This window comes from Myotis lucifugus, unplaced genomic scaffold (assembly GCF_000147115.1).
Source record: "Myotis lucifugus unplaced genomic scaffold, Myoluc2.0 scaffold_297, whole genome shotgun sequence".
Lineage (NCBI taxonomy): Eukaryota > Metazoa > Chordata > Mammalia > Chiroptera > Vespertilionidae > Myotis > Myotis lucifugus.
This window is the reverse complement of record NW_005871345.1, coordinates 985,786-1,011,986: the sequence shown is the minus strand read 5'-3', so window position 1 is coordinate 1,011,986 and position 26,201 is coordinate 985,786. Positions and strand designations below refer to the sequence as shown.

The 26,201-nt window shown below is 42.1% G+C and overlaps 2 gene segments (V, D, J or C); both read left to right on the top strand.

Moving 5' to 3' along the window:
* LOC102429626 overlaps positions 1 to 26,201 on the top strand; it is a 291,722-nt gene that overhangs the window by 148,435 nt on the left and 117,086 nt on the right.
* LOC102432981 overlaps positions 9,709 to 26,201 on the top strand; it is a 50,594-nt gene continuing 34,101 nt past the window's right edge. The window contains 2 exon segments of the C gene segment in view: positions 9,709 to 9,754; positions 9,903 to 10,207. Coding sequence covers positions 9,709 to 9,754; positions 9,903 to 10,207 — 351 coding nt within the window.

Here is a 26,201-nt window from a genome sequence, read left to right as displayed (position 1 = left end):
TCACACACTGTTAGAAGAAAAGAGGACTGATGGAACCTGAGTATTGTCTAGAGGGAAGCTGAGAGCCTTTTTGTACGTGATGATCTGCCTAAGTGAGTTGGGGTCCCTGATAACCACACAGGGAGGCCCTCATTGTAATGTGGCCATGGTCTCCACGGCATAGCTGCTTTGTGTGTGTACAGAGAGGCAGCTTTTCCTCATCTTGTTTTCCCTTAAAAAAGTTTGTCCTTGGCCTCTCCATGCTTGAAGCTTAGGGTTTAGTCTATTGACATAAGGGGGAAATTGTCTGGATTACATTTCTTCCTCAAAAGTAAACATTTTTCAATTGCTATAGTTTTTTAAACTATGTCTTCTTTTTCCTGCTAGTATCCCTTCCCTATCATACTTCCCTGAATAAATACATAGTTTGTGCTATAATATTTATTAACAAGGGACCGTCTGGACCAACAGTAACTTTGGGAGTTCTGCTGGGCATTTGGTACGCTGTCCAGCTGAGTCCCCAACCACATTGTGAGTCAACACAAACACAGCAGAGGTAAGTAGAGACAACAGTTCCCCTCCTAGCGTGCTGCCACTATGACCCTCAGCTCAGCCTCTGGGTCACCAATTCTGGGACTTAAGCTGGCACTTTTTTTTTTAATATATTTTATTGATTTTTTACAGAGAGGAAGGGAGAGAGATAGAGAGCTAGAAACATCGATGAGAGAGAACCATCGATCAGCTGCCTCCTGCACATCTCCTACTGGGGATGTGCCCGCAACCCAGGTACATGCCCCTGACTGGAATCGAACCTGGGACCCTTCAGTCCGCAGGCCGACGTTCTATCCACTGAGCCAAACCGGTTTCGGCAAGCTGGCACTTTTTAAAAGAAGATATTCTGACAGAGAGATCATTGTCAGTTGAGTCTTGCAAAAATCCTCTTTCCATGTGCTCTACTAGTCCATCTTGGCATGAGCTGTTCCCTATGCAGTTTCTGTCATCTTAAATCCCTGCTTTCTCACCATGGCCTGAACACTGCTCTCAATTTAGATCAATACTGTGTGCTTTGTCATGTGCCATGATTTCACTCCCCATGCATTTCCATTTGATATATGCTGAGGTTGTTCATGATGCAGAGCCGACTTGCTGCGCATAGTATTTCCTTTGCCCTCCTTTGGTAACTTCCCAAGTTCACAGTCAGTACTCAGTCATGCACGTGTGCAAACCCTTAGACAACTTGACAATTAAAGCCCTGCCAACTGAATAGCTTATATTTCCATTCAATAATCTTTTCATTCACTTATCCTAAGTGTCCATTACACAGCTCGATGTTAACAGCCCTTTAACTTGTCACATCATGTTGTACATAACAGCACTCGCATTCTAAACTAGGCTCTAACACAACAGTACCATGGAAATAATAAACAGCCATCAAACTATGGTGTCTCTAGCTGTGGTGAATATGACAAATGCAGTACAGGGTGGGGCAAAAGTAGGTTTACAGTTGTTTGTATGGAAAATAATATAAAGGTTAATAAATAATAATACAAGAATAAACGATGTCATGAACTGTAAACCTATTTTTGCCCCACCCTTTATTTACCTGAGTCCTTGCCTCTATACCCATTTTCAGTTTCCAATAAAAACTCACCACAAGCCCCATAAAGTCAGAGGTGCACAGGGTGTGGCAGTGGGGCAGCAGCAGATGCAGATGGGTAATAAAGGCACTGGGCTATGGTGACCCAAGCTGCTATAGGAACATCTGCTCAAATACTAAATTTACCACTTAGTTGGTTTAGGAACTCTCTTCTTTTAGCCCCCCAAACTATCATGGTGTCTTTTTTACTTATTTTTTGTTGTTATTATTAATCCTCATCCAAGGATATTTTTTTCCATTGATTTTTAGAGACAGTAAAAGGGAGGGATGGGGAGAGAGGGTGAGAGAAACATCGATGTGAGAGAGAAACATCAATTGGTTGCCTCCCATATGCAACTTGAGGGGTAGAAGGAATGAACCTGCAACCCTGGTAGGTGTCCTTGACTGGGAATCAAACATTTGGTGTGAAGGTCAATGCTCTACCACTGAGCACACCAGCCAGGGCTTTTTTTCTTTTTTAAATCTACACAACTGCCTTCCCCAAAGCACACTAGAGTGGATTCATGTTTCTCTGCCATTGTCTCCTCAATTAGTCCTTTTTCTTTAGAGTTGACCCCATGTTTGGAGATTTGGTATGCTTTCAGCCTCATTTCTTTGTCTTCCCAACCTGTGATAAAACTAAGTGAAAGTACTAAGTATGGTAGCTCAGAACCCAAGAACTAGGGGGGCACCTATGGAATTGTGTCAGGGCAGGAAGGTCAACCAGAAAGAGCATGGATAATGCAAGTTTTTGTTGGTGGCTATGGATGCTATTGGCATGGAGGATCAGTCTGTCCTGGCAGCTGGGCCCACCACTCCCCTTTCACAAGGGAAAGAGGGTGAGGCCTTTCTATCTCCTTAGGAGCATAGACACAACCCAGAAGATAGGATTATCTCACTCTCTTCCAGTTGAGGTAGTGTGGAGAGGGTCTCACTCCCAGGGAGGCCTCCTGCAGCTCTCCCCTCTCCCTCTGATGAAAAGATAAAGGCCTTTATTTACTTCGCTGTGGAAGATGAGACAGAGAATTTCCCTATGGCTCTGGGAGAGCCCAGTTATGCCACCACCTTCTGTCCTGGGAGACTAACGCCAAGTTGGAGATTAATATAAGATGAATTCCACAGCTGTATAGTTCTAAAATACAGAATTTGAGCTTCTTATAAGCACTGAAGCATCTACATTCTACTTTTTTCTAAGTCCCTGTCACCAAAGAAACACACAAAACATTTATTTTCTCCCTATCTCTGACCTATACACCAACCCTACTCCCAACCAGGAACCTTGAGTGAAATATTTTTCTCTATTTTAGAGGAGGAAAATTAGGAGTGCTTTTTATTTGTGTGCAGAAAAATAGAAAAAAAAGGAAGAGGGGCTTCTATTCAGGTTCTTTTAAACAAATAACCAATCCAAGTTTTTCTAGCATTTTCCTCTCTATTGGGATATTTTTGGATGAAAGTAAAAAATTACCATTACTTTGTTTTTTATAAATAGACTTCTACCAGCAAAGGCAAAAGATTAGTCTCTTCTCAGCATAAAACTTTCTGTTTTGACCTCTTCATGTTCTAACTGAGGCCCCACAGCTATTCCAACAAGCAAGGGAAATCAAAGAAGAATTCCAGTGACAGAATAACTTTATATTCAACCCACAGCTCGCTCTCTCTCTCTCTCTCTCTCTCTCTCTCAGCAAATCTTTACTATGAAATCAGCAGTTCCAGGAGAGCAGAGGTAAGTCATCCCCTCTAAATACTGGTGGTCACTTCAGGGCACTGAACACATTTTCACTGTCAGTGGTGGGTCTCCTCAGATGACTGTGATCTTCTGTGAGCCTGGGATTTACTAGAGAAAAAGAGAGAGAGAGGAAGAAAAAAAGGAGGGGAGGAAGGGAAAAGAAAATACATAGTTGAAATACAGCAATAACCCATTACTCTGTGGGTCTGATGTGCTATAAGCTGCATTCCATCTCTCACACACACAGTGATGTGTTGTCCAGTGTAAGGAATCACATCTGGTTAGCAGCCCCCCTGGCTGGATTCTACCTCTCAGAAGGGAGATGAATAGGGCAGAATTTGGATCTTGAAGGTCAGGTTAGGATTAAGAGGAAGAACCAAGGACCACAGATTTAGCCCATTTCAATCAGTATAGAAGGACCCAGAGGACAAGGACCATAGCAGCTAGCAAATGTTTACTAAGCACTCAGTAAGTGCTCTGCACTTGTAGGAGTTCAGGGGAGCAAAGAGATGGCTGATGTTGACCTAAGCAGGCCCTCACACCCTCTTATTCATAAGAGACCATTGTGAGCAATCACCCAGGAGGAGAGCCATTGAAGGTCCTTCTGTTCCTGGAGAAAGGACAAGGAACAGAAGACTGGCAGAGCCATTCAGTCACAGGTGACAGACACCTGGCCACAAGCTTTGTCTTATCCCCTGAGGACAACACTGTAATAAGCCCTTGCTGCACTGCATGGTTTATTCTTTGTTTGACCAATGATCTCTTACCCAGTGGTCTTCAACCCCAGCTGCACAAAGAGTTACCTAGGAAGCTTTTTTAAAAATCCTGATTCCCAGGCCCCACCCCAGATTAGCTAAGTCAGACTCTTTGGGGATAGTACCTAGGCTTCAGTACTTTTGAAAACTCCCTAGGTGATCCCAATGTGGGGCCAAGATTGAGAACCAGAACCACTGCCTGAAGATAACTGTCCTAATTTCCTCTCCAGTTGTTCTCTGCCTCCACATTCCTCTTATCTAAGCTGTTATAATTCCCTTCTTTTTTCATTTGATCTACTCTGTTCTTTCAGCAGATAAGTCTACATTACTCTACTAAACTTTTTCCGTGCTTTAACTTTGCTTTTTTTCATCTAATTTTCATTGCCCGCTCCACTTCCTTCATCTTCCCATTATGTTTATTTTGTGTTGTGTTTTCTTCAGTCCAGCATCAACATTTATGGTGTGTTCTATATGGGCAGAGTACAATAATAGGCACTTAAATGCCACTAAGAATTACATCAATACAATAATTTTTTCTGTTAAATTCTGCGTGACAGTTATGGGCTCTTGTCCTGTGGAAGAGTGGCATTTTAGCAAAGTCTATCTCCCTTCCCAGGAAGCAGCTCTCTTGATATATAAATAAAAGATCCATAGTAAATATATTACAACAAGCAATAAAAAGAACTTCCACAAATGGAGTAAAGAACCATTAAAAGGTATGGTTCCTTTTACCTTGATTTTGTTTTTCAGGAATCAAGCCAGATGCCTGTTGGAGCAACAAGAAATGTTTGTTCCTTTTAGTAGAAGCAAAATTTTACAGTGCCAAATGACAGAATGGGAAATTAATGACCATACCATATACTGGCATAAGAGGAACCAAGATGGCTCCCTGAAATTATATATCAACAAGGAGACATCTATGACTCTGGTCTCCAGAGCAACTTTATTCAAAAGGCCAATTCTCCCTGGAGAGTCTTGAAACCACCGTGAAAGAGGACGGGTCTTATTACTGTGCTGCTCTATGGGTGGTGCTGCTCCTCTGCCTCCAGATAGGTCACAAACCAAATCGTGCCCTTCGCAGCTTCCACACTGTCAGCTGACCGCCAGTGCAGTCTAACTGTAGATCTATCACAAAATGTACTCACGTCCATTATTTCATGACCGTATGAAGTCATATTATCCCAATTTTATTGTTTAGAAAACTGAGGTCTTGAGAGGTTAAGTGATTTGCAATAAGTGATGGTGTCAGGCACAAATCCAGATTTTCCAAGCCTTTCTAAGTACAGTAGTCTCTGAACTACGGCACAGCTACTTCTTGAGAACTAGAGAAGGCACTGAAAAAAGAGGACCCCCCGCCAAGTTCCAGGACCCCGACCAGTCTTATAGGTAGTGTTCTGTCTGAGTCTTGTCTGAGCAAAGGTAGGGCTGCCTGCTCTTAACAGTCTGTGCAAATGCAAAGAAATGGAGGATGAGCTCAAGGAACTCACTTGAAGAACAGAAAAGCAGCTCTCTGCTTGAGATTATGGGAAGTGAATGCTGAAACATAAATTCAAGGTCTTGCTAAGGTCCCTAACACCTCAAATATTTCCTTTTTGTTTCTGTTCTCAATAAACACATCTTCCTCCATTGCTATATAATCCATTGGTTGATTTGCCTGGGACCCACAAGCAGCACTGTGGCCCTGAAAATGAAATATTCATGACCTCAGCCTTACAGCCATCTCTAGACATCTTACAGAAAAGCAGAAAGCACTTGTGGCAGTTTATATATTAGGGTCAGCAGTCTGTTTCTTAACCCTCCTCTGTCTGGTCAGGCTGAAGGGAACAGAAGTTTCTATAATGATATAGTCTATCTTTAAAGCCACAACCCAAAGACCTGGCGTCCTTCCTATGGTCATGATCTTGGGAATGAGCTCCTCACTGGTCTTCCTTTGCTCTCCTTGTATGTTGTAGACAGCAACTCACATTCAAGTCAAGCATCCTGTGGGCAGAAAAAAATTATTTCATTTCAATCAGCACTTCTGAGGAGCAGTATAAGTTCCACAAGAAGTTTGGAGGGATTACCTAAGAGATAAAGACAGATCGAGTAACAAGTGTGAGGCAGCACTTGTACATCATAAAGCACTACATGCAAAGGCAACTTCAGAATTGCTGAAGAGTAGCAATCTCATTGGAAGATGCCTCGGGAACTTGCCTGAGGCTATATTTTCATAATCTGAAGACGTCAAAATGGGAAGCTGATGGAGATGATGGGGAAGGATGGATAAATCCCTCCAAACCACTTTTGCCTCTGCTATTAACCACTCAGGTCTCAGGCATCCTTGTTTTTATAAAAATATATCAAGGAGGAAACTAACAAATAGCCAAGCAATGAGTCAAGTGTTTGCAAATATCATTTCATTTATTCCTCACAGGCTGAAAATAAACATTAGTTCTCCTGGAAAATCACATGAAAAAACAGGCATCCCCCAGGTCATGGGAAGATGTGGTTAAGTGCTGGCCTTGACATAGAAAGAATCAGCACAAGGAACAGCCTGCACAGAGCCTGAGAAAGGTAGAGTCCAAGGGCGAGGCCCTGGCACACTTTCCTACCTTCCACCTGGGCACCCCAAGATAGGCTACATTTGTATTCAAATTCCATCTTGCTCCTGCCGTGTGACCTGACCAAGAAGGCCAAGGTGTGCTGCAGGTCCTGGTTCTCCCAGACCAGGCACGGCACAGCTTCTAGACATCCACTGCCCTAAGCTTCTACCGCATCATAACTGGTTACCTCCCCACTACTGTCTTCTATCTCTGGCTTTGATTTATTATTAACATTGACTCACTCCTAGTCAGGCCTTAAGGAAGGTTGCTTTTGCCCATTAGCAATCAACTCTTAAAATTGCCTCTAACCTATCGCAGATATAAGTCATAGTCATAAACATAAGCACATTCTTGGGATTTTTTCAGAATGACTTTCTGAATAATTTGGGAGAGCTCAACAGTAATTATCTAAGAAGACAGACTTCTTTGAGCCCAGCTAATTGTTCTTTTGCTATTAGTGCAATTTTAAGCCCACAGCACTTCCTCCTGCCTCAGGGCTTTTTCTTACATGTCCTCATTTTTTTATAAATAGAATAATCTTTCCCTACACATGCCCCCTGATACCTGGTGTATCAGGCAGAGGATACTCTTGAATTGGTGATTGAGAGAATCTAATGCAAGGGGCATTTACAAAAGTGTGGGCAGGTGTTATGGATTAAATTATGTCAAAAAAAAAAAGAAAAGATATGTTGAGTTCTCACCTCCAGTAGCATGGAAATTGACCTTATTTGCAAATAGGATCATTGAAATTAATATAATTGGTTAAGATGAGGTCAGGCTGGAGTAGGGTGGGCCCCAAACACAATATGACCAACATCTTTATGAGAAGCAGTTGTGTGAAGACAGAGATGGAGAGAGAACACAGTGTGACCAGGAAGGCAGGGACTGAAGTGACACACCACAAGCCAAGCCAAGAACACCAAGATTGCAGCAAAGCACCGGAAGTTCAGAAGGGACAAGAAAGAATCCCCCTACATGTTTCAGAGGAAGTACAGCCCTACTGACACCTTGATTTTGGACTTCTAGCCTCCAGAACAGTGAGGCATTACATTTCTATTGTTTTAAGCCATCCAGTTTGTGGTTCTTTTAAGGCAGTCAGAGGAAACTAACGCAGCTGGGTTGTGGGAAACCAAAAGATATGGTGAAACACCCTGGGTCTGACAACAAAGAAGCCACTACCACCCTAATCCTGAAACATGATGTAGAGGAGCCGTTACTGGATGCTGCAGGTGTAGGAGAGAAGCTATAGCCTGCAGTTGAAGAAAGATGCCTCTGCCAATATGCATTCCTGCAAGAAATAATGGATGGTAATAACAACGTACCTCACTCTCCTCCTCTCCAATCTCCTAATAGTACCTCCCACTGGTCAAACTAAATGGCATAGCAGAGAGCAAGGGAACCAGGTGGATGTTGTCCATTAAGGTCAGCCTCCTAGAGTAAGAAGTAGAATAGACCTGGAGGGACAAAAAGACTCCATCTAGCATAGCTGGGTAACTTCTGCTTTGGAGTCTTATCTGTAAAGTCACGTCTTTAGGGAAGCCTTCCCTTACCAGATCCTGGCCCCAGTAACATGGTCTCATATTACTTCTGCTTCTACGCAGTACTTATAGCAGCTGCAGTGGAGGAATTCATTATGCAAATTATGCATTAAGTGATAACTAGGTCTCATGCTAGAACATACGTTTTATAAGAGGAGAGATAACATCTGCCATTTACCAGTGAATCTTTAGGATCTAGTGAGTAGTAAAATGACTAAATTATAGGATGTGCCAAGAGCTAAGAGCCTGATATAAAAAGATGAAGTATGTAAGTCCAGAGAAGCTGCCCTCAACAACTCTCAAAGAGCTATAGAGAATGGGCATCATTGTGTCCATCAGGTGAGTACTGATGATGGATTTTGTCATTTCAAAGAATGAGACCACCTTAAGTACTTGCTAATGGTCCTCTAGGAATGGTGGTAGTGGGCAGTTGGGTAAATGAGATGACTCAAGGGTAAGGAGAGCAACTACCATGAGATTAAGCAAACTGGAGCTTGCTTCTATCTGAATTTCTTCAGGTCAGTCTGGTCCCAGTCACATGGGGGAAAACAAGAAAGTTTAGGTGGGTCTCTCCTCCACTAGCAAGGGAATTTAGGTCCTGCAGCTATCCTCAGATGTTGGGTGCTAATGCTCCTGCTTCTTTGCATACCAAAAGATCCTCCTCCCAGCTTCTGTTGTACCCTCTAGTTTCCATTATTAATTTACCTGTTTATTTCAAAATTGCATAGATTATTGTTCTTGAAATTCAAAAGTGTAGGTCCCAAAAGTTCAAGCATGCCTCTGTTTTGAAAACATATAAATGTAGGCTGTCATAAACTGGAAGGTAGTGGTGGTTTCTAAGTTTTTTTTAACAATATTTGGTTCTATGTAATTCAACATAGGTGACCTATCTTCAGAAAAGACAGATGATCTCAATGAAGATCAGGAAACTGGCTCAAATTTGGAAACAATATTTCATTGGCTTGCTCTTTTACACTTGGGTGAATCACCCTTATGCAGCTATCCAACTCTGCCTGGAGGGAGTTTGCAGTAAACACAAAATCATTACAACACCCGTAGTCCATCGATTTCCTTATTTGATGGTTCTTTTGATTACAGCTGTAAATATCAATAATTCTCTTGGCATTGACTGTGACATCACCACAGAGCATATAACAAGTACATCTAACATGAAAATGGAGCATAATATCAAACGTAACTTCTAAGGCGGGAAGCAGAAACCTTGTCATCAAATAAGCTGTCTTAACCTTTTTTGAAGTGTCCCCTTATCTGGACCACATTATCAATCTTGAAGGTGGTACTATCATGCCAGTAACAGGCTACAAGCTCTGTGAAACTCCTGTGATTTGGCCAAAACCCCTCATGGGAAACAGAACAGCTGCCGACAAGGGCTGATTTCCTCAGTCACAAATGTGTCACAGAGAAGGTGTTGACTCAGAGGAGGGACCAGGCAGAGTGTGAGTTCGGAGGCAGACCTATCCCAAGTGGAGCCATGCAGAGGAACTTCTCGCTCATCTATCTCACCCTCTTCTGGACAGGTAAGGTAGATCCTGGAAACTAAATCAAGTAAGAATAGCAACAACGAGAGATCAAGACTGCCAGGGCCAGGAGCTCATGGACAGTGCCCCTTACTCGATGATTGTAGCCCCAGTTCTCACTGAGGCCCTCTCATGTCTTTGCTTTCAGGAGTCATGTCAGCTATCGTGTTGGTATCTCAAGACCAAGAGGTGACTATGTCCTTGGGGATGTCTGCCACCCTCAGGTGCTCCTTGAAGGGAGAAACGATCAGTAACTACTATATCAGCTGGTACAGGCAGACCCAGGGTAACACAATGACTTTCATACACCGAGAAGGGGGCATGTATGGCCGTGGTTTCTTCGGCAAGTTCCGGGCTAACATTAATGATTCAAGCAATGAGGCTGAGCTTGAGATCCTTAAAGCATCAGAAAGAGATGAAGGAATTTACTACTGTGCCAGCGACTACCACCCTGCTGCTGGCCCACTTCTAAGCAGCTCAAAAACCATAGAGATCCATGTAGAACAGCAATTCCAACAAGGTCATGATTTCCTCTTCAATAAATAGTTTAAGAAATGGGGGCCAGAGAAGGCTGATATTACTGCCTTTCCTTCACCCTTGGTCACTCATGAGCCCTCATATTACTCAGAGAGGCCACCTCCAGTGGGGTGTGGCCCACTGTGGGACCAGAGGAGAGACAGAGCCAAAGTCAGGAGTTGTAGCATTCACTGTACACTTTTAACAGTTTTTTTGAAGCTTCATAAAAGATTTGGCCACACACTAAGTGCTGAGGGCATTAGATTAAAGGGGCACTTTCCAAAATATGACTACACGTAATGGATGTCCAGTTTCTCCCCCAATCACATACGCCATGAATATAGCTGTTCTGGAAGAGAGGGGTTGGAAAAGTGGGGACACTCCCTTTCTTCAGCATCAGTAGTGTGCACGGCATGCCATCTTGCCCAACATGGAAGGCAAGATTCAATCTCTGGCATTCTGTATTGTTTTGATGATTACTGATTGAATATGGCCTTTTGACCTCCCTTCCTTCTCTACCTTACTTCTATATGTGCTAGAAATAAAGCCTGGAGAATTTCTTTCTCATCCTTCTGTTGACAACTCAATTTAAACTCCACTTTTATCTTAAACAATGTACTTTCCCAGACATAGATGATTGACAGACTATTCTGAGGCTAAACCTGTGGCTGTCCTTCTGGCCTCATCTAGAATATCTATCACTAACCTTATAAAATACCTCATTGGAACTTTTGGTGGTGATGGATATGTTCAGTAACTTGATTATGGTGATGGTTTCATGGATGTACAGGTATATAAAATTTATCAGACTGTGCACTGTGAATATGTGAAGTTTATTGCACATCAATAAAGTTGAAAAAATATTTTTTAATTTAAAATTTAAAAATTGACAAAGCCTCATTAGACTACTTCAAGCAATGTCTAGGGAATACTTTTTTCAACTAACCCTTCTAACCAAATATTCTGCTTTTCATAGAAGTGCAAAAAGGCTAACAAGTTTGTAGACACATACAGTCGGTTCCAGTCAGGGCTCCTTATTGTTTCACCAAGAGTATTCCCAAACCTCCCACCCCTCATGATCCTGCCTGGCCTTTCATTCATAGGTATATAGATAGATGATAGATAGATAGATAGATAGATAGATAGATAGATAGATAGATAGATATATAGATAGATAGAATGTATATTGTTATAATGTGTAATTATTCTGTGCATTTTAGCCATGATCTCATGTGCTCTTCTCATTTATCTTCCCTAACAGGTACATTTCCAAGAATCTCTCTTTTCAACTCTCCATCTCAAGCCCACTCACTCTGTCCTAGTGTCCTAATTCCAACATAGGCCTGTACCTGGCCTCTACCTCACTACCCCACCCTGTTGGATGGTTTCTCTGGTGAAACTATCTCAAGGCTCTGAATATTGACTCTGCCCTTAGACAAAATCAGGTTCTCAGATCCCTATCCAGATTGGGCACCCTGAGCCCTACATTCCTGAAAGGGAATTTGGACCCAACTTTCCTGAGATGTACCCAAGTTACCACACAGGCCCTATCATACTCATCTAGCCCACTACCTGCTTTTCATATCCTGTTGTTCTTCTTTAAATCTATGCTAGATTTAAAGGTGAAGAGAACTTCCAAGACTAAAGGGTACAATTCTTCTCCCTGTTTGAAATCATGACTTTGGAAAAGGAATGACATTTGGAAGCTAATTATGCAGATGCTGTCAAAGTTTTGGTACCATGTTGTTATAAGGTTTGCAAGATGGATTCCTAGGAGGAGACCCAGTGGATCCTCTGACAGAAACTTGGAAAAACATGTTTGAGCAGGAAGAGGGAAATATCCTGGCAAATTCATAAAACTGTGTGTTAGCTGTGATAACAATTAGCATCTGCTGAGTACTTGTTATAGTCCAGCACTCTTCTGAGCATTTTACATGTGTTCTATTATTTAATCCTCTCAACAACCATATAATACACTTTTTATTATTATCCCCATTTTATAAATGAGGACATGAAGGCACAGAAAAGCTAAAATACTTGCTCAAGTTTCCACAGGTAGCAAGGGAAAGCAACAGGTTTCAGACTCTGGAGAGTGTGCTAGAGTACGATGGGGTAACCATGGAAAAGGCCATCTCCAAAATGTTAGAAACAAGGAGCAACATGGCTGTGCCCTCACCACCAGACCTGTCCAAACTGATGCTCATGACCATCTGTCAAGAAATTGGAATAATGGAACAGTGATCCAGATGATCTGTCAAATGTTTTCTAACTCGGAGATTTTGTGTTCCTGACATAAACTTTACACTGTCTTCTAAAACCATCTAGGGCAGTGGTTCTCAACCTTCTGGCCCTTTAAATACAGTTCCTCATGTTGTGACCCAACCATAAAATTATTTTCGTTGCTACTTCATAACTGTAATGTTGCTACTGTTATGAATCATAATGTAAATATCTGATACGCAGGATGGTCTTGGGGGACCCCTGTGGAAGGGTCGTTCAACCGCCAAAGGGGTCGGACTCACAAGTTGAGAATCACTGCTCTAGGGTGAGGGCTAAGGCTAGGATTACGCCTAGGGCTATGATTACAGTTAGGTTTAAAGTTAGTGTTAAAGCCTGAACTAAGGTTCTGCTTAGGGTTGACAAAAGAGTTCCAACTTCACAGTGTTGTTGTAAAAAGCTAATGACAGCCGAAACCGGTTTGGCTCAGTGGATAGAGCGTCGGCCTGGGGACTGAGGAGTCCCAGGTTCGATTCCGGTCAGGGGCATGTACCTTGGTTGCAGGCACATCCCCAGTAGGGGATGTGCAGGAGGCAGCTGATCGATGTTTCTCGCTCATTGATGTTTCTAACTCTCTATCTCTCTCCCTTCCTCTCTGTAAAAAATCAATAAAATATATTTAAAAAAAATAATAATAATAAATAAAAATAAATAAATAAATAAAAAGCTAATGACAGAAAGTAAGTAAATTGGGTGGCACATATAGAGCTAGTCAATAAAAAAAAATGCTGCATATAAGAAAGAGGAAACTAAACAATGAAATAATTGAGGAAAAAAGTGAACTAAAATACTGAGTGCCGACAAGATGCAGCCACTTGTTTTTCATCTTTTCCCCCCATTTTATTGTGGTGACACTAGTCAACAAAATTATACAGGTTTCAGGTGCACAATTTCACAACACATCATCTGTATTGTGTGTTCCCCATCCCAAGTCAAGTCTCCTTTATAGCCATGTATCCCCCCACTTCTTCCCCTCCTTTCTCCCCACAATCACCACACTAAGGATACCACCACTTTTCAGGTGTGGACTCACTCAGTCCTTATAACCCCATGAGGTTGTTATTCTCAGCTCCATCTTACAGATGGGAATACTGAGCCTCAGGGGGACTAGGTAGCTTCCTGAAGGTTACAGAAGCAAAGCCGAGAACTGGGTCTGAGTCAAAGGCTGCCTGTCCTGGCACTGGGCTAGGGGCTGTGGGATATACTAAAAAAAATGCATCACCTGTAACAATATCAGAATGAAAGAACAGCTGAGGACAAGTATGTAAAGTCCAGTCATCTGTGTGATGCAGGGGGTGCCTTTGACTCCTTGGCCAGTCCCCACAAGGGGGTGGGGGTGGAAATAACTAACTCCTCCCACTTCCCAACTCTCCCTCCCCTGGTTTCAAACACCAGCTGCAATTTCAGCTGCCAGGCTGCTCTCCGGAGATGCCTCATTCCCTTGGCTGAAGGAGGACAGCAGCTACCCGCGGCATGGGAAATGACCCACATATCCCTCCTTCCTGATGCCTGTGGAAGGCAATACCTTGTCAGACTCCCTAGAGTCTCTGGGTCACTAATGCATTGACCGCCTTCTCCTTTCCTTCTCAGGGCCCTGCCTAGAATGGCAGTCCAGGGGTCTGGGGCCAGGGGAATGAGAGCTGGAGAAACTCCATGGGTCTCTGGCAGGTCCACAACATTGCTAACTTTACCATCCACAGTACAGTGAGGCAGAGTGTCTGAGTTGGTCTCTTCCATTCTCTGTTTTATTATCACTTATACCAAGGCAGCAAAGGCCTCAAGATCTGTTGTCCACAGTTCTCTGCATTCATAATGAGCAAACTGACCCCAAAAAGCACGGCAGTGAAGTAAGGTGCAGGAGCCACCATGTGAAAGAGTTGAGTTCAAACCAAACTTTGCTTTAGGGGGAGTCTGAGCCTGCCGCAGTGCCTCAGACAGGAAGTGCTGCCTGACAAGCTGTCCGCACTGACAAGGTGAAGACTTCAGAATCCAGGCTTCTTTCCTCCTCTTCCTAATACAGCATATTGCCCCCAAATGTTAATTGAAGTGACAGGAGTATACATCTCTGATTTATTTTTTTGCAAGGCACTTTACTCATCCCTCTCTGCTTAATTGTCCTCCATAGCATTTATCACTATTTGATGTGCTATATATTTTACTTCCTTATTTATCTGTTGTCTAGCTCTCCACTGGAATACAGCTCCATGAGGCAGGGATTTTGTCTGTTTCATTTATTGCCTGCGAATAAGTCTGGCACAAAATGGGCAATCAACAAATGTGTTGAATGAGCAAGTGAGTGAAGTATTTAATGAGTGAGTACTATATTCCCTACACTATGCTAGATGCTGGGAATGCAGTAGTACACAACACTGGTGCTAGCATTGCCCTCTGAGATGCTTTCTCTAAGCCTCAGCTAGCCACTAACAAAATGCTACTGACTGTAACAAGAATGTCTGAAGGGTTACTAATAGAGTACTCTAGAACACCGTGACTTACTCTTGGCGAGCAGATACCAATGTGCCAGTGTTCCTTGCACATTCCCTGTGGCAGGAGTCAAATGGGGAAGATAGCAGGCTTTCTCCTTTCACTACCTTTTCTCTCTGTTTAATCCCAGGGCCCAGGCCCTGAGGCTTGGACTATCAGAGAACATTTCTACTTTATTTTTTAAGGGGTTTTGCAAATTTTTTCTCCAAACAGAACTGCTGGGTAAATTAAGCCACAATAACACCTTTCCTAAACAAAAGAGTAATTCCTAACTCCTCCTCGCTCCCCCATTCACCACCCCCAAATGATTTTGGCATTCTTCAAGAATGCAGAATCTCTGGGTTCTTGGTTTTTGGGGGGTTTTTTGGTGTTTCTTTTTAGCAGTTCACACATACACAAATGCATTATGGATAGTAACAGCTTACAGTAGTGTGTATCAAACACTGAAGGAGTTCTCTGAACGCATACCCAGGATTCTCAAGAGCTCCCAAGGAGCAGCATGCCTGGTGACAGGACAAAGGAAACCAAACCAAAAAGCAATTGCTTATATTAATTTAAATAAGGAAGGTTCTCAAACTCTGTGCTTAAATAAGAAATCTAATAGCCTTAAGTTTTCGGTTTACTTGCACACATGTGGAAAATAGGGAAGTTTAAATTATTATTTTCTGGTTTAAGGACAAAACCTCATGAATACTTATAACTTTCAGAAAAAGAAATGTCAGTACAAATATATTGCTATGGCAACAAATTATTAAGAAAGAAAACTAATGCAAAGTATGAAACTTGGGAGGTTAAAATTGCTTTCCTAGAATATAACATTAATTTACTTATTTAATAACAGTTTATTAAGCACCTACTGTAAACACCTACTATGTGCCAAGTACCTTTCTAGATACACTGGGAATACAGTACTCAGAAACTCATGACTTTATTTTAGTGAAAATAAATACAAAGTAAAATGGTGATAATTGCCATGTAAGACCCTACAGGGAGATAGAATATGTTATCATGGGGCTATGGGAAATAACTATTTTAAATCAGGTGGTCAAGAAAAGGCTACAATGAGATCATATCTCGACAAAAGCTTGAAGGTGGTCAGAATGGTAATATTTGGAACCTGGGTGTTTGCCAGACTTTTCTTTTAGAAATATTTTCATGTCCCACTTTATGACACATAATAGTATCAGCTTTTCTGTAACTTGGGGGAATAAGCAATAGTTTTGTCTTCTTATCTTGCTGATAGCTCTTTCCCAAAATAGTTCAAACTTTCATTTTTCAAGACCAAGTAATAAAATTCCATTCATTAGCATGAAGTGGGGAGGAGCAGTCCTAAAAAGGTCAAAACTTAGAAGGTGAAATGGAAGATGGTAGAATTGGATTACTGACAAATGGAATATGTAACACTGAGCCCTTTGCCTTCTCTCCCCACTTATGTGACCACCTTCCATGAATTGATGAGTGTTGCTTCCCAAACATAAAACAAGAGTATACAAATTGAATGACTCCTTTCTCACACTGATCCTCAAGATCCAGCTGTTCCAGCAGCCCCAGGAGACAAATCTGCAGCCTCATTTACCTTTGAAGACCAATGTGTCTCCTGGAAGCAGGCCCAATAGGCTGGGACCCTGAAATAAAATGTGTTCAACTCAGTGAGGTTCTTGCTTTTTCCTTGTCCCCAGGAAGCCAGTCACAGATAAACCTGGGGGATGTGGAGTGCCTGTGGAGAAAGCTGGAGTGTCTTTACAATTCTTACCAAAGCTTTAGAGATTCATCCTCCAAGACTTCTAGGTGTGCCTAGGGTGGGCCCCAGAGGCAGCTTCCATCTTCACCCGCCACCTGGCAGAAGTGAGCAGTATTACTCAGAGACAGTGAAAAGGGAAGTCGACATCCACAGGATAACACCAAGGAGAAATGGCCTGTGTTGTCAGAATCTCTGCCATGTCAAAGGCCTCCTGTTTCATAAAGACCTAAACTGTGTTTGCAGAGCACATGCTATAATCATGAGTGATTGACAGACAATTAACTGCCCCAGTCATCTAAAGAGGAGAAGAATTTCACACACCAAGTTTACAAATAAGGACACAAAGAACCACAAAGGGGTCAGTATAACAGACACTGTACGTTAAATCAGAGATGTGGCACAGGAGCAATAACCCTCCTCTGTAGGAAAAATCAACCTAAAAATGAGTTCACAGCTAATCCATTTATCAGCATCCAAATCATTAGTATGTTTTCCATATGAAGGACATCCTCCTCAGCCCTACAGCCCCACCCCTTACACACGTACTCACATGCACAGTGTCAGAACAGTGAGAAATTTTAATCCCCTCCTTGTTCAACCTTTTCAGTTGAAGATGTAAAAACTTTGGAATGGAGAAATTAAGCGACTTTCCCACCATCACACAACCAGCTAGTGGCAAAGCCAAAGAGCACAGGTTCCCAAACTCCTGGTCAAGAACTCTTTCCACTACACCCTGACATCTGGTTGCCATGGGAACCACTTTATTGCAGTGTATTTCCAGCCCACATCCCTGCTATGCAGTTCTTCCCCTCCAGTCAGCTGGAAAATCTTTCTCCTCCCAGCCAAGCTGAGCCCCTTATAGTGAGTGCCTTTGCAGTTTGAAGAGTAAGAAGTCTCCTCTGTGTTGTGGGAGTACAAAGCCCTAAAGAACTCCAGAGTTTGTCTTTGTTCTCCACCTCTTTCTAAAGAAACTCCTTATGCCCTGGACAGGTTTTCTCAGTGGTTAGAACCTTGGCCTGCAGATTAAAGGGTCATGGGTATGTACTCAGTAGGGATGCATGTGGTAGGCAGCCAATCGATATGTCTCTCTCACGTTCTCTCTCTCTCTCTCTCTCTCTCTCTCCCTCCCTCCCTTCCACTCTCTCTAGAAATCAATGGAAAAAATATCCTCTATCCTCAGGTAAGGATTAAAAAGAAAGAAAGAAAGAAACTCCTTAAAATCTCAACCCTGGCCCTGACTGGTTTGGCTCATTGGATAGAGCGTTGGCCTGTGGACTAAAAGGTCCCTGGTTCAATTCCAGTCAAGGGCATGTACCTTGGTTTCGGGCACATCCCCAGTGGCGGGTGTGCAGGAGGCAGCTGATCGATGTTTCTCTCTCATTGATGTTTCTAACTCTCTATCCCTCTCGCGGGCACATCCCCAGTGGGGGGTGTGCAGGAGGCAGCTGATCGATGTTTCTCTCTCATTGATGTTTCTAACTCTCTATCCCTCTCCCTTCCTCTCTGTAAAAAACCAATAAAATATATTTTTTAAAAAAATCTCAACCCTGCCTGGATCCTTTTGCATTCTAATGGGTGCCTACCTTCACACTTAGAGTACATACTGCGGAGTGAAAGAACAAAGACCAGTCCTCCCCTCTCATCTCAACCTAAATAAACCCCACTCTTTAGGGACACTTCTCCTCACTCCCAGTCCTTTATCCCCATGGCAGTACCTTTGATCCTCTCTGTGGAGCAATGGATGGATCAACAGCCAGATCCTGCCTTCCATTCAGAGACAAAATCTCCTCAATTTCTTTTCCAAAATAAATACAAGTCAACAATATGACAATGCTGTTAAGAAAAATAAAGCCAACCAGGTGCTATAAGATCATAAGAATGACAATCTATAATAATAAAAGGGTAATATGCTAATTAGACCAGACAGCCAAATGTTCTTCCGGACATCCTTCAGGACAAAACTGGGGCTGCGAGGGCCGAGCCCCTTGCACGAATTTCATGCATCAGGCCTCTAGCATTATTATACTCAGCACCAGTCAGCCTCTCCCACAGGGTCATAGGCCTAGTATGTTTTCAAGTACCCTGAATTAGGAGAAATTAGACAATGTTGAGTTGTGGCATGTAACGAGTTATTATACAATAGAAAAGAAACCCACTGGAACCTGTGTTCAAAACCTAGTTCTGCACTGTGAGAACTTGAGCCCATCACTTCACCTCCCCAGACTCATTTATATGGTGAAGAAGCTGGAACTGAGACAGCCTGAGGGCCCTTCCAGTTCTAACCCTTGATAACTGTAATCAGTCGTCCCCATTTCAGATGAGCAGAGAAAAAGATAAAACATCCTAAAATTTCAGCAAAAAGAAGTTAAAAATGAAATATTGAAAATGAAAATTATCAACAACAAAATTATTGAAAGCTTTTTAAAAATCATGTCTGTGGGTAAGAGTGGATCCAGTACCTTCCCAGAGTCCTTTCTGACTGCAGTAGGCTCTATTCTATAGAAGGAGGCTATGCAAGGAGGGCAGAACTATTTCCTATTGGGTGCCCATAGTACTACCCTTATGGTTTGCATTCAAAAAGACCAAACTGCCTCTGCTGTGTCTGTGAGCACTTCTCCACCCTCAGTGTCTAGCATGTGCTGTCTGCCCAGGCTGACCTTCCTTGTGCTGTTTCTCTATGGTCATGCAGGAGTCATCAGTTTGGAGGTACTATAATGTCTGTCTCTACAAGTTTTATCAATTCTTTCTCTTCTCCAGAGGTTCAGTCACTGAATCAGCCAGTGGATTTGGGGGGAGAGGGATCATGAGAAATGCTAGGGACTCCCTGATGATCACCTGCAACACCTCTGGCTTTAAGTTTGGACTCCTCTGGGTGAACTGGTACAGCCAAGCTCCAGAAAGACCATGTGTACATGTTTCCAAAATTGTCCTTTGGGGAATGTTAAGCATTACACATCTTCCCTGGAGAGATTTGTTATCACCAGGAATAACATCAAAAATTAGTTGTGTCTACAAACCAACAGATAAAAACAGGAGGACTCAGCCCAGTATTATTGTGCTTTCACCACAGTGAACCATAGAGAAAATAAAGAAGCTCTCTGGTGGGCAGAACAAAAGGAGAACCTGCAGATACAATCAGTGATCTTTCTCCTGCTGGGTCTCCCCATCCTAGGCCTGCACTTCCTCCCTGATCAGACTTGGGACTACCCTCTTAGTCTCATGTGAAACACGACCTCTTCATTCTGCTCCTTTGGACGTTCCAGTTTTTTCAACTTCCAACTTACTGCATCCAGAGCTGGTTGGGCCAAAAGGTGAGGAGGGACCCTAAGGAATCAGTCCTGAGTGATTTTTCCAGAAGTCCTGTTGGCAGAAAGATTGTTCTGATTAATGATTGGGTGGTCAAAAAGTCTAACTCACACCTGCCCCTCAGGTGGGGCTGGCCACCCATCATGGTTGTTTTTCTTAGCCCTTAACTTCTAGGACTTTGGAGGAAAGTGAGAAAGAGCAAAACATGTAATCATGAACTGAAAGAAAGATGGGAGTGGGGTTTTGTCTGGGTTCCAGATACCTACCTTCTATAATCATTCCCACATTTGCAGATCCATGAAAACATCTTTATTGTGCTGTTAAAAATAAGTTTTATTGCACAATTTAAGTAGGTATATTTTCCTCTCTTAAATAGGTGGCAATATAGTGAATATCTATAATAATAAAAGCATAATATGCTAATTAGACCAGACGTCCTTCCAGACGACCTTCTGGAAGAAGCCGGGGCTGGGAGGGAAGCCCAGGTCCTGGGTGCCTGCCAGCAGCCAGAGGGAAGCAAGGGTCCCGGGTGCCTGCCGTCGGCCAGAGCGTAGCCCAAGTCCCTGGTGCTAGAGGGAAACCGGTGCTGGCAGCTGGGGGAAGGAAGGCCTACTCATGCACTAATTTCATGCATCAGGCCTCTAGTAGGTAAAATAACATACAAAAGTAAATATGTTTAATCATTCACAAAAAAATATTAATATGTGTTGAACTTAAAAACAATAATCTGAAAATTGTCCCTAACTTTGGCAAGGTCCTTTCACTGATCTTGAAATGAACAAGCTTAAAAATTTGTTCAAAAAATATATTTTGGTCTATAAACTAAATATGATTTTATATGTGATTTCTTTTAGTAGTAAAAAGAGCATGAGCTGTGGAATCTAACAAAAATGGGTAATCCCACAGCTCCTCATTTACTCATGTGGGACCTGAACAAGGCTGCTTACCTTCTCTAAACCTCTATTTCCTCATTCATGTAATAGAGATAATAATACTACCTATTTCATAGAACTATTATGAGGATTAAATGAAATCATTGCTAGAAGGCACCTGGCACACCAGGGTGACAAGTACACCAAAGGTGCTCAATAATGCTAATACTTAATTCCCCTTAATTATTAATGGTCTGAAGGAGAGTGGTTTTTGCCCCGAACAAAAAAAGATATAGAATGAGAGGGAACACTGACAATGACTACCACCACTTTTCCAAAACAAGAAATCCAAATTGCTGCCAGTACTATTTTCATAAAAATACCTCATCAGGAATGTTCTTTCCAGACAACCTCTCTAAATTATTTCCCTGCACTAATGATAGTGAAATCGTCAAAGACAAGTTCATTACTGTGATTGTCTGGCTCCCCAATAACATTCTGTGTCTTCATTGCCCTTTGTCTATTCCAGATGAAGGCGGCCCTGGCCAGTCCCAGCTTTATCAGAAGTAACAAGGAGAATGGGTTTTTATGCCAAATCTTTTCCCAATAGATTTGGTTCAGCTAAAACAATAGCTGGACAAGAGGACCTCAGTTCTCCCCAGTGAGATATATATATATATATATATATATATATATCACTATATATATATATATATATATATTTTTTTATTATTATTTTATTTTTTTTACTGATTTTAGAGAGGAAATGAGAGGGAGAGAGAGATAGAAACATCAATGATGAGAGAGAATCGTTGATCAGTTGCCCCCTGCACGCCCCCTACTGGGGATTGAGCCTGCAACCCAGGCATGTGCCCTTGACTAGAATCAAACCTGAGAACCCTCAGTCTTCAGGCGGGCGCTCTATCCACTGAGCCAAACCAGCTAGGGCTCCCCATTACTTTTAATTAATGTACCCTTTTATTAATAGAGATCTTTTCTCATCCTTAAAAAGGAAGCTATAAAATTTAGTCACTAACCACTGAGGAGTAGCATTTGTCCATCCTCATTCTGCCCATGCTGTCTACATGGGGTTCTCCCTATGCTACTTGACCAAGAAAACCAAATAAATGAATTCCTAAATGAATCCCCCGGATAAATAGCCTCATTTCAGTCCTCTGGCTTCTCCCATTAAAGAACTATAGAGGCCTGGCTGGTGTGGCTCAGTAATTGAGCGCTGACCTATGAACCAGGACCTGGTCACAGTTCAATTCCTGGTCCAGGTACATACCTAGGTTGTGGGCTTGAGCCCCAGTAGGGGGCATACAAGAGGCAGCCAATCAATGATTCTCTCTCATCATTGATGTCTCTCTCTCTCTCTCTCTCTCTCTCTCTCTCTCTCTCTCTCTCCCCCCCCCCCCACCCTTTCTCTCTCTGAAATCAATAAAATAAAATAATAAATAAATAAATAAGAACTATAGGGACCTTATCCAGTGGAGCTAGGAAGAAAAGCCAGGGAATTAGAGCTGTTCTATGCCAGAAATGCATGTTCTGATGGAAGAAGATTATAAGAATATCTATGGTAAACCACATGCTGGATGGAAAGGAGCAATTTGAGATCTGAGAAAACTTTCACCTGCTAACCAGAGCTAGCAGCCTATTTGGGGGAAAAATTGCTTGGAAGTCAAACTCTTATTTCTTTTTTTATGATTTAGATAAATCAGTTAACCTCTTTGAATCTCAGATTCTCATCTATTTAATAGTTTATATTTGGATGATCTGTAAGGTTCCTTCAGCACTAATAAGCTATAGGTCTCTGCCCAGAAAGAATGAGAAGAAAGCAGTTGTGGGACAAAGGAAATCAAATTTGACAGATTCCCAAGATTGGGAAGCACAGGTTCCTGCCTCGCTCTGACCCAAAAAGGATAAAATAAAGTAAAAAGAACTAAATGAAATACACTCATGATTAATCAAAGGGAATTGAAAGTCATTGCTAACCTCACACCTACCTTGCTTCGCCTCCAGCTCATCTCTCTTGGGACCCTCCTCCTCTTTAATGCCTCATCGTGATTCTCAAAAACTGTGATCACTCAAGGTTGAAGCTTTTAATCTCCCATGTATAAAAGGATATGCAAATAGAGTTCAGTTTCCTGTTGAGTCTCTGCCAAGGTCTTAGCCTGGCAGTTCTGGGAAAGGAGCCAAAGGCCTCATATTTCTTGGCTGTTAACATTCTCCCATCTGTGCTCAAGTCAGCAGTCTGGGCTTCAGGCTGTGGCTTGTCTTTAGTCTTACACTTTCCTAGGTTTTCTAAAGCAACTCCTTAGAATTTTTTTGCAAAAAAAGTAACTTGGTTCCCAAGTACCAGACAGAGGATTATCTGGTTACATCTGGGGACAGTAAGAAAAAGACCAGAAAGTCTGTATTCCTATATTGTGGCCTCAGAATCCAGTGTCGTAAGCTACCTGAAGTACCGATATTAATTAGGCCTTAAGAAAGGCTTACATAATGTGGGGATAAGGACACATATGTAATAACTTAAAAAAGAAATTTAAAAAGAAAAAAGAAAAGAAAGGCTTACAAATAAGTCATTGATGTCACCAATACCGAGTGTCATTTATACACATCATACATACACAGTGTGTAAAGGCAAGGTCCTCAGGTATAAGAGCAGCTCTGTACAACATTCACAAAACAAAAGCAAAATAAGAAAAACACAAGATATCTCAAAATGTTTTTGAGCCAAAGGCTCTGCTAAACAACAGTGTCAGGAATCAGACTAATTATTCCCTGTGTCTCCTGATTGAACTCACACAAAACAGCAGCTGCCATTGTTACTCAACACAGGCATCCAGACCCAAGTTCACTGCAATGTTATCAACACTCTGATAGAAAATTATATGTTCCAAGCTATGTGAAATCTGACCATTCATTAAGCATGGATTGTCCCCTTTTTCTGTAAATGCTCTGGGTTTTTTGTGTTTTCTATTATTTCCTTTTGAAACTAACTCCCAAAGGCCTTTGGGCATTCTTATTTCCATTACAAGATCAACATACAAGTTAAATTTTTTTTATTTCTTCAGAAACCTTATGTAGAGATTTCCTCTTCCATTTCTCTGTTATCCCAGGCAGCTATGAGGAGCAAAGAGCTCAAGCTTGGGCTACATTGGCAGAGTACAACATCAGTAAAAATGCTCTCAATGTTATTGTTCTATAACAATATTGTTCTATAACAAATCATTCACTTAGTGTCTCCTGCAGCATTTATTTCTAAATATCTTTCTCTAATCTTGATCCTTTGACCTCCACTTTATAAAATTATAACATTTGCTCACACAGAGTGTTGATACTCTATAACTTTTTTAATTCAGTTCTTTTCCCAGCCTCCCTGACCTGTGCCCTATATCTTCCAATAGTGGTCATTCCCAAACCATTTGAGTCTCAGCAGGGAAATGATGCAAAGCAGGTCCCTTCCTACTTCTGTTTTTGCTTCTCACTCCTACCCCAACCCATGTGGGTCTGAAAAATAACACCACCTTATGCCATTTGAGTCATTTTTCTCAGAGATCTGTTCCCAGAGCAGCATTTTAGAACTGCACCTGAACTCCACTGATATTATGACTCTTGAAGGTGCCTGACTCAGAAAGACTTGAAAGTTCCTACCTAAATCCAGCTCCAGCTACTTCATCACTATATTTGCCATTGGAAAAGGTTGGGCTATCTATATATCACTTCTGTAAAAGCTCAGAACTGAATCTTAGATTCTACGGGATATATGGCTCCTGGGCAAAGATTTGAATGCACCTGGGCAAAGGTTTGAGTGTACCTTTCTGTGGACTGTAATGGGAGATGTCCAGATCATATCCCTTCAATAGAAGAAAGAAGCATTCTCACCTTAGACAACTCCAACTTTCTGATCTACTTTTGTTCTAACACCTCACCTCATTCTACCATGTATTTATGGCAGACGTGGTCTACTCAAAAATAACCTGGAACAAGTCAGCATAATCTTGGGTTAGTCTGGAGGCTCCAGGTAAAGTAGGTGAATCTGACTCCAGAGGAAAATCTTTTTCTATCTCTAATGCAGACTCCAAGAGCAATAATAAAACACATATCTAATCACACTGCATTTCCATTTGGGTATATTTCTGCCAGTTTCCATATGTTGTTTCTGCATATAGAGAGTTCAGTGGTGAAAGCTGAGACTTCATCCTACATACACTAATCAAGTCAACTATCAGTACAGACAGATCGCTTGCCGGAAAGGATTAGGATGGTTTTGCCATAGCCTTTTGGCTTCCACACTACAAGCCATCTGGTCTCCGACACATCTGGAGGAAGGAACTCCTTGTTCAGCATTGTTTACGCCATCACACGGATCCCAGTGGTCATACTTGACTATACAGATTGGCTAATAACCCAGGAAAAGCCCACATTCTGAGAGGTAGAAAGCAGTAGGACGGATGGGCCCTGAGTGCTGGGAAACTGCCCTTGTCCCTGCTGACTCAGTTTTCTCACCAGCTGCCTAATCCAGCAGATGCATCTTCCTTATGAGGCACCAGGGACCCAGAATATCCACATCCTGTGGTTCCCTGTACCCCTAACACCCCACATTTGAGTTCCTTTCCAATTCAGAGAACAAAAGCTGCTGGCTTTAGGCCAGTTCACAACAGATGTGGGTCTCAACTGCCAACTACCCAGGAAGCATCCTCCAGGGCAGGGCATGAGAATCAGCTTCTTAGGCATTCCCATACTGCAATTCCATCAATCATATGACACCTGCTCAAAGACAGAGACTGGGGGACTTTCTCCTGAGCATCTTCATGGTTTCAATGCTTCCCACTGGGAATTAAGAAGGCTGAGTTTACTACTAAGACTGAGAGTTAAGGGAATTATTGGAAAGTGGTATTACAACTCAGCATGTACTTTAGGAAAATCTAAAAATCTATCTAGAACTTTGACATAATGCTTTCCTACATCACTGACCTTGCCCATCTCCCACTCTGAATCCCACGTGTTGAACATACACTGAATAGGCATTAAAAGGTATCAGCAGTAGGACCTTTCCTCACTTCGAGTATATGACATGGCAATGGGGACTCTGCTAATCAGAAATCATTGCCAGTTTGAACAGCCTTACAAGGATGTTCTTGTACTGCAGCTGCCTATAAGAGATTGTACCCTGGCTGTTCCTAAGTCTGTAGATTTATTTTACTTTTTTTTTCTCCAAGAAAATGTTCCCTACTGTGCACTACCT